The sequence below is a fragment of the Macadamia integrifolia genome, chromosome 3, assembly GCF_013358625.1.
Source record: "Macadamia integrifolia cultivar HAES 741 chromosome 3, SCU_Mint_v3, whole genome shotgun sequence".
NCBI lineage: Eukaryota > Viridiplantae > Streptophyta > Magnoliopsida > Proteales > Proteaceae > Macadamia > Macadamia integrifolia.
Window position 1 is genome coordinate 36,150,722 of NC_056559.1, and position 9,164 is coordinate 36,159,885.

At 37.6% G+C, this 9,164-nt stretch overlaps 2 protein-coding genes across 6 annotated transcripts in view; both read right to left on the reverse strand.

The window, feature by feature from the left end:
• The window catches only part of LOC122073453 (probable aldo-keto reductase 1), a 12,443-nt gene extending 7,838 nt beyond the window's left edge, over positions 1–4,605 (reverse strand). Inside the window, exons 1-7 of one of the 5 annotated variants that reach the window (XM_042638043.1) lie at positions 3,416–4,605; positions 3,216–3,286; positions 2,934–3,100; positions 2,579–2,651; positions 2,448–2,483; positions 2,107–2,279; positions 1,847–1,934 (exon numbers count right to left, since the gene is read on the reverse strand). In XM_042638043.1, the coding sequence (XP_042493977.1) occupies positions 1,847–1,934; positions 2,107–2,279; positions 2,448–2,483; positions 2,579–2,651; positions 2,934–3,013 (450 nt within the window). In that variant the 5' untranslated portion in view covers positions 3,014–3,100; positions 3,216–3,286; positions 3,416–4,605. Of the gene's footprint in view, positions 1–1,763; positions 1,935–2,106; positions 2,280–2,447; positions 2,652–2,933; positions 3,118–3,215; positions 3,317–3,415 lie in introns of all 5 variants that reach the window. The other 4 variants (XM_042638045.1, XR_006138791.1, XM_042638041.1 and 1 more) reach the window with 4 other exon arrangements.
• A 262-nt stretch (positions 4,606–4,867) lies between these two features.
• LOC122073452 (perakine reductase-like) lies at positions 4,868–7,836 on the reverse strand. Its single transcript, XM_042638040.1, has 7 exons — positions 7,633–7,836; positions 7,349–7,516; positions 6,850–7,053; positions 6,481–6,653; positions 6,277–6,373; positions 5,977–6,130; positions 4,868–5,320 (listed from the first exon to the last, which is right to left on the reverse strand). Exons 1-7 carry the CDS (start codon positions 7,690–7,692, stop codon positions 5,127–5,129), a joined length of 1,050 nt encoding a protein of 349 aa, XP_042493974.1. The 5' UTR covers positions 7,693–7,836; the 3' UTR covers positions 4,868–5,126.
• Positions 7,837–9,164: the final 1,328 nt, after the last annotated feature.

The window sequence follows — 9,164 nt, forward strand, 5'->3', positions numbered from 1 at the left end:
GTAATGTTGCTTAGGTGGATGTGATTTAAAATGTATAGCATGGCATGTAGTGCATATGATGTGTTGTGATGTGTGGACTGCTGTGTGGTCCATCTTTCTACTTACTGAGCTAGTGAGCTCATCCCACGTGTACACCCCTTTTTAGATGATTTTGCAGGTCATACATCTGAGGAGCATGGGGTGGGTCCCACAGTCGAGTTTCCTGATGAGGACTGGTGGACCCCTGAGGAGTTAGAGCACGGCACTGACTGCTCGTACGAGAGTTGTGCTGCGGGACAGCAGTTCTGAGGCCGAGCTGAGCTCTACTACGTGATGCCGAGCTGGGCTTAACCCTTGATGCCGAGCTGAGCTCTAGCCTTGATACCGAGCCGAGCTGTGTACTCTGATTGTTTTGGTGGATTTCCTTATGTACTTGATATTTGAATTTTATTCTTTTTGTGTAAATATCATGCCTTCGGGTCCACATGTATATAATTATGGTATCACAATCCGGGTATCAAGTATTATGGGATTATTCACAGGTAAAACTTAGTCTTCCGCTGATCTGATGAGTTTATATTAGTTGTGCGTATGCTGTGGTGGAATACAGTATCTGATGATCCTGGCAGGTTTGGGTTAACCGGTGTTAACCCGGTCACTGGCCCGGTTCTGTGAGAACGGGGTGTGACAATATTTGTTTCAAATAGGAAAGTATGACTGTTTTTAGTCTTTAAATAGGATTATTGAACTCAACTGAGATGGAAAAATTGAATGAATTTGAAGAGATAAGTTTTGGTTTGAATCGATGACTGCCATGGGTGGTTTTCTCTTTGAAATTCTTCTTTTCTTCCTCTCTATTTCTTCTGGGTTTTCCCTTATCTTCTTCTTCTTCTTTCCTCCTTATTTTCCTTTTGCTGGCTGAACCCCTGTTCTGGGCAGTAGATTACAACCCTCATGATGCACATCGATTTCTTTTCGGTATGATCTGTTAGGGCTGAAGTTTTGATCGAATGTTTCCCCTACTTGGGAGACCTTAATCCTAGAATCTCATCCCCAAAGGGTCCTTCTATCAAGAGATTCAAACCTGGTTCAGATCTGGTTCTGCGCCTTGTGCTGGACTGAGTTGCAGGTACCATTGTTCCTCGAGGTTTGCTGGTGCTAGAGTGGAAGCAGATTTGCTGCTGCGATTTCTTGTGAAGATTTCAGTTGGAGCTTGTGGCTGAGAATCGATAACCAACAAGTTTGGGTCATCGCTGGTTTTGTTCTCTGTCGAGACCTAAGGTTGAAGATGAACAACCACTTATTTGCAACTAAAACACTTGTTGAAATTTCACATGAGGTAAGATCTTTTGTTATTTTCACAAAGCCCACTTCTTTCTAAAGTTTTGTTTCTAATTATCTCTAATCTGAACTTAAATTCCGGAATACCCCCCCCCCTCTTTTGCTTTTCTATTTCAGTTTGACCCTAGAACCTATTTTCATCTCTTTTAAGTGCTTGAATATTCCTGAATTCGTAAAATTGCCCTTCAACCTTTAAATTGAGGTATTTTATCATTCTTGTGGGCCTTATACGATCCGATTTCAGTCCTTGAAACCCGGATCCGCACCACAAAGCCAGTTGGGGTGGAGTGCAACCATGCTTAGCAGCCAAGTTTTCAACTCGGGCATACAGGATTTTGTTCTTTTCTAAATTATCCCCTGTAAACCTTGGATGTCCAGCTTAAACCAAATAGAAAGTGAAAAATTATGCAGTGGCATTGATCTGAACAATTTATTAAACTCACCACTAAAAGCAAGTTGAATGAACCATAAGAACAAATGACAATTTGGAGAAAATGACCAATCAAACCCTGTTAGCAGTTCATACCAAGTAACCATTTGCAGGAAGAACTGCTCTCCCAGCAAAAAACCCACGACCAAGATTGCAGTACGCCACTATCCCAATGCCAAGTTCCCTTCATTATATAATGAGAAGGTTATCAATGGATCATCCCAGGTGACTTCATAGGCACAGTTTAATACTACGATGCTTACAAAGAGGACAATTGCATGGCTTATCAAACAACTGTGCAGCCAGATTAAACATAGCAGCTACTAAAATAACTTAGACTTGTATTTAGAACTGACCTGCAAAGTGGGACTATCTCTTCTTCAATATCCCGAGTCCACAAAGACCATTCCATTTGTACTGCTGTAATGGGATGAACAGCATGCACTCTTCGTATTATATCTGGACTTGCTTCAGATAATCCAATGTACTTTATCTTCCCCTCTGCAACTAACTTCTTAAGTTCTCCCATCTACCTTTCCAAAAGATGAATTTCAAACCCAATTACATCCAACAAGTTATGTTACTCCAGGCCAACAGCAAATCAGATTGGACTAGCACTTATCTGGAATTAATTATAAGCAGATAGGCTAAAATGAAATTAATGACTTCAGGAGAACAATGTGAACGAAAATCCTACAGTGTGCTCTATTGGAGCTGATTTGTCGACTCGGTGCTGATAATACAGATCAATGTAATCCACGTCAAGACGCTTAAGGCTAGCTTCACAACACTTCCTCACATATTCAGGGGTACATTTAATTTGCATACCAGAGGGGGTAGCACTAACAATGCCAAATTTGGTTGCAAGTTGGACTTTGTCTCTTGGCAACTGCTTGAAGGCCTGAAAGTTCCAAAATCTACTTAAAATCGAGAATAACAGAGAGTACAAAATCTATCTACAGGTTCCTCAACAGAGGAGTATACTCTAGCTCAATAATTTCATCTCAATGAATGATCAAAGCTTTTAACAGTACAGAGAAAGAGAAAGGATCTTCATGATTTTGAATAAGTTTTCTTCTGATCAGATAAAGAAACAAGTTTTTTAAGCGAATTTGTATAAGGGAAACCCATTAGACTAAGCATTGATTCTGAACTTGAAATGCTGAAGGCAGAGGAGAGACACCTTCCCAACAAGAATTTCATTAGCATTGGCTCCATACACATCTGCGGTATCAAAAAATGTAATTCCCTTACTGAAAGCATCCTTAATGAGTTGAATTACAACTTCCTCTGGTAGAGGATCATGAAAACCTCCAGTTAGGCCGGCACATCTAAATCCCAACTGGAAACCTGGTCAACAAAAATAGCTAATTTACAGAAAAAGGAAATCCGAGAGAGGGTTGGGGGAAGGATATTTTGAAGTTTCTCGAGATGGGTATGTGGAGAAAAATCAAAGCTGTGTTACCTCTAATCCCTGCTTTCCTAATTTCACTCCTGGTAAATGATTTTCATGCTCTTCAGACATTTGTCTGCAAACTGGAAATTAGCTTGTTTCAGTGAGGAACGCTTCAAAAAAAACCAGAAATGGAACCAAGTAATTATTTCTAATTTGATGAATACTCAATCTCTGCCCTAGCGGAAATGAGTTCATAGTTCAGACTATACCTTGAAAAAAGTAACCCCTATCGTCTCTGGTGAAGAACAAAACGAGACGGTTGTTAAGAACTTCTCATACAGACGATGATCGCATGTAAAGAATGCTAATTTCTGTTGCCGAAAATGATCTCAGTCATCTCCAGAGTGTTGAGTTGGCGGTGTAGTGTAGGATGATGGTAAATTTATAAATTATGATTCCCTTCCACCATTGGCGAAGCTGCAGTTGCTTCGATTCCTGCTGCTGAATTAGCTCCCATTAGAGTAAATTGGACATCAATTTATTAATATTTTAGACGAGTTCTTAATTTGGAGGAAGAAAATCCCTCTTTTCTAAACTTGAGAATGAATTTATAATTCAGATTTCAGATACAATAAAAATAAACCGGAAGGAAAATCTTAGCACCATGATTCATGAGTTAAAGATTCGTTGAGGTGGGCGTAAACTGACCCGAACAACTTAATTAAAAAAAAATTATAATATTACTTTATTTAAGTTTAAAATTAAAATTAGTCTTATTATTATTTTTATATGATGTTAAATAATTTGTAATCTTATCCTTTCACTTAAAAACTTATAAGATGGAACATTTCTTAAATAGGCAAGCATTCCTTAGCTTAAGACTTAAGAGGGTATAGGAATAATGTATGGTCTTGGTGCACCTATCAGTATCACATGGAAAGGAGATTTGATTATACCCTCTTAAGTCTTAAAAACAAATATAAAAAGGCATGTACTCATGATTACAATTACGCAGTCCACTAGATTTAAAAACAAATATGACAAATTGATTATGTAATAATTAAATTAAAAATATTTGATAATATGTATCTTCTAATATAACATTTAGTTTCCTTTTCAAACAAAAAGAATATGAATTTAAAAATAAAATAATTTTAAGTTAATTATATAATCATATTACGTAATGAAAGTTTTCATCTAATATTAATTTGGTTTCACTTCCACTTCTTTTATTTCCATCTGTGACAAGACAAGCCTTCCTTTGTAGGTAATCTTCATCATTAGTTCCATTTCAAGGTCTTGCATTTGATTATGATAACCAAAAGTGAAGAGGATAACACTGTGGTGTAGTGAGCTGTATATATTCAAACTTTACCAAAACAAAAAAGATATATATATATATATATATATTCAAATGGATTAAGTTTTCCTTCACCCCTACCGGTGATATGACCACATGAATGGAATTGTATGTCATCATTAAACTCACACCCCTTGATTGTGAATGCAATCCCACCTTACTCATAACCTTTTTTTTTTTCCTTCTTCATATAACAAGTAAAAGTGTTCAAAACTAATGTGCAACCATAAAGGAAAAAAGTCAAGCAAACAATCACACACAATTTGATAAATTTAATATGGTTCCACATTAATACTTACATTCCCCCAAGATATATATTTTGAAATTAAGTGTGGTCCAATTAAAATGTCCAAGCCCGAACTAATAGAGACATAGCCAGTTGATTAATGTCTGGAACAGTAGGTAATTGCCACACCTATTATACCTTACAAACACTTTTTGAAACATATATCTTATCAAAGTTGATAAGTACTATATTATGTTTGTTTTAAGTTTTTTATGGTGCAACAAAAAAGTTTGCTACTCAGGGGCAATAAATTACACATAAAACATATACAACAATTAAGGATTTAAAATCTCTTAACATGGCTAAGGATAGTTATGATTGGCCCAATCACAACCTATGCCAGTATGTTGCTATTTTTAGTAGGTGTATTTGCAAACTTCCACGAGTGCAAGTCTATTTTCTCACTAATTCTAGCACCTGATACTTCATCAATAGGAACAGCATCAGAAATCTGTTTGACATCCTCTATTGTGAATTTCACTGCCAAGGATCCAATATTTTCATCTAGATTCTTGAGCTTGGTTGTCCCTGTAGAGAATGAAAGCACAGAAACTAGTGAAGTGAGTACTATACACCAACAATAATAAAGCTAAAAGCCAAAGGCTTAAGAGATGTTCTAACTGATTTCAGCTTTCATGAGAATTGAAAATGCAAACCCAAAAGTTGAGCACCATTTCAATATTAGCTATAAGAGTTATCTTGAATTTAGCTATTTTTTGTTGGTTATTTTTTCATTTAATCTCAAGATGAAAAAAAGTTGTTCAATGGGGAAAAAAAATGATCCTACATGTATAAATAATGGAGAAAACGAAAGGTAAACGAACAACAATCACATAATTGCACACGAAGATTTACATGGTTTGGCAATATTGCATACGTCCACAGTAAGATAGGACATGCTTCATCATCAATGGAGAATAGGGTTACAGAGCTTGTCCTCACACGGTCACACCTCTCTTAGATTTTTTAGTGAGAAAGAATTCTCAGTACAAATATATAGTGAAACTCTATATAGAAAATTTACCAAAATACTCATAGCTCGTCCTCACACCTCGGGGCCTAGAAGCCCTTTTGCTTCTTAATGGCCCTATGGAATAAGCCCACTTTTGCTAACAATGGAATACAAGACATTATACCCCCAACAACAGAAAATTAAAATCCACGAAAAAAAAAAAAACACTTGCCTGGGATTGGAATCACATCATCCCCTTGATGGAGAACCCAAGACAAAGCTAATTGAGCTGGAGTGCAGCCATGCTTAGCAGCCAAGTTAGCAACTCTCTTGTATAGAACCTTGTTCTTCTCTAAATTTTCACCAGTGAACCTTGGTTGTCCAATCTAACCCAATAAAAAGTGCAGAAGGTAATTAGAACAAATCACAAAATTTTGGGTGTAGGTTGGATCATGAGAACTAATAAATCATCCCAAAATACTTCATTCTGTTTTGCAGGAAGGCTTTCTTTAAAAACCAAAACTTGAAATACCAAGAAACTATTTGCAGGAATGCTTTCTGTAACAGCCTTGCCACCAAAAAACCCACAACCAAGAGGGCTATAAACTACTATTGCAATGCCAAGTTCCCTGCATAATCCAAGGAAAAAAGTTCATTAAAAATAGATCAACCACAATACCTGAGTAAGTCGCACAGAATGACACAAAACTGACTGGCTACTGCAAAGTGCAAATACCTGCAAAGTGGGACTATCTCTTCTTCGATATCGCGAGTCCACAAAGACCATTCCATTTGTACTGCTGTAATTGGATGAACAGCATGTGCCCTTCTTATAGTATCTGGACTTGCTTCAGATAATCCAATATACTTTATCTTTCCCTCTTCCACTAACTTCACAAGTTCCGCCATCTACCTTCACAAAAGAAAATTCTCAGACCCATTCAACCATATATATCACTGAAATCAGTAAGGTCTACAGAAAGATGGATTTGATATTTAAAAGACTACACAGTTGGGTTCAGCATATCTCTACCACCCTAATTCTCTCAAAACCAGTATCTGTGAACATAATTCACGATTTAAGAGAACAAGAGAATGCACCTACAGTGTCCTCTATCGGTACCGATTTGTCCACTCTGTGCTGATAATACAGATCAATGTAGTCCACATCAAGACGCTTAAGACTAGCTTCACAACACTTCCTTACATATTCAGGGGAGCCATTAACTTGCACACCACTGACAGCAACCTTAACAACACCAAATTTGGTAGCAAGCTGGATTTTCTCTCTGGGCAATTGCTTCAAAGCCTGAAAATTCCAAATCTTACTTAAAATGGGGAATCACATCAATGAACCAAAATCCATCTACTTAAGCTTAATTATCTCGAACCAATGAATGATCAAGGACTCACAAGAAGAAAGAAAATAAAATCTCAACAAATATCTACATGGGTTTCTCTCAAATTTAATCAATGATGAAGGCACGATGTTCAGAATTGTAAAATTTCTGGGAAAACCATGTTCATCAGAGAATACCCATTAAAATAAACTGAGGACGGGAGGAAGATTAAGGGGACTGGGAAAAAAAAAAAAAATCGAATACCTTTCCCACCAGAATCTCATTAGTAATGGGTCCGTATGAATCAGATGTATCAAAAAAGGTTATTCCCCGATTAAAAGCTTCCTTAATGACAGAAATTCCAGCTTCCTCTGGGAGAGGATCATTGTAAACTCCAGAAAGGCCGCAACATCCAAAACCTAACTTGGAAACCTTGTCGACAAGAAGGAATAATCGTCATTTCAAATAACAATAACACCAAACACAAATTACATCAATTCAAACTTTTTTTCGAAATGGGTATTTGGAGAAGAATCGAAATTGTCTACCTCTAATCCCTGTTTTCCCAATTTCACTCTGGGAATTTGAATTTGGTGCTCCTTAGACATTTTTCTTTTCCAAACAAACAATCGATTGAGTTTGATCAGATATTTCAGCAGAAAAAAAAGAGTTTGATCAGATACGTCTTTCAAGTTTCAAGTCAAAATGGAACCCTAGGCTCTATAAATTTTACTAAGGTTACGTCTGTAGTGTGGTCAGGCTCAGGTCTACTCTCGTACGTCCGATCTTATCGACTTTGCAGTATGATTGGCGCAGGCAATGGACAAAATCCATACCCTTCACCGATACATATTGACGTGTTAAGTTTGTTTTTAATTCTTGACTCGTTTTGAAGATTAATCCACTATCATATATTTTGATGGCAACTTGAATGATAACTTTTCTGATATACGTGATAAAAGTAGAGGGGTTGGGCTGATAGGCCCAAACTCGGAGCCCACTGATCTCGTATGGGGTGCGGGGATGCCCCGCGATATGGTTCGATCAGATTGACCATGACCTGATAGGTCAACCAGTGACTTGAAGTATCTAATGTACTATCGCCTTGTTGAGCATTGTCATTGTCATTTGGGAGAGTTTCGAGCTAGGGTTTCAGGGTGAGTTTTCTCGCCGCTGCTTGGTGTTTGCTATAACAACATGGCATTGGGATGGGTCACCAACTATATTGATTGTTTGCCATAACAACATGGTATTGGGCTCGGTCGCCAGCTATATTGATACGAATCAACCAATACAAGCAATCCAGTACCGATGCCTCTAACCATGTAAGTATCGGTATCAATAACTGTATCCATATCAATATCAGTATCATTGTCATGAACATATGCAGTGAATTGCATAAACTGAAGTTTTTTTAATTGAACAATGGCTGTTTGATCTGTTAGACCTATGCAATGAATTGCTTTTTCGTCAATCCTATAGCATTTCCACCAGAAGCATGAAAGGTACCGTAAACCCAACAAGAGGCAGAGGCATCACCCATAAGGGCTACTGGAAACAATTAGCATATCCGAAACTTTATGCACATCGATAATGTGTTCCGAGATTTTGCACATCTGCTAGTAAGCATCGGATTAAAGGGGAATCGAAGAGAATATCGCTCTATCACATCGGGTGGATAAATACCGATTAACAGCTGAATGTGGTGATCACAGCAAAAGAAATGCCCTTCCCTACCATCTCTGCAGTCCAAGTGCAGCAAAGGTTCATTCATCAGTAGTAGTAGTAGTAGTAGTAGTAGCCAAAAGTCACAAATAAAACCTGCAAAATATGATTCTATTAAGCATCCCAAAGACTCTAACTGCGCTCTTGAAATTTCTGTTGGGTCCAGAAATGGCAACATGAAGCCACCCCTGGTGGTGGTACGAATCTACAAATTCCTCCTTAAATCAGGACTCTGATTTTTTTCAGCTCCATGATCCACCCATAAGCTTATTTGCTCTCATATGCTTTTTTCTCTGGTCTGGTCCAGGTTCAAGCTTACACACAAATATACTAATGGCCAAACAGATTACTGAAA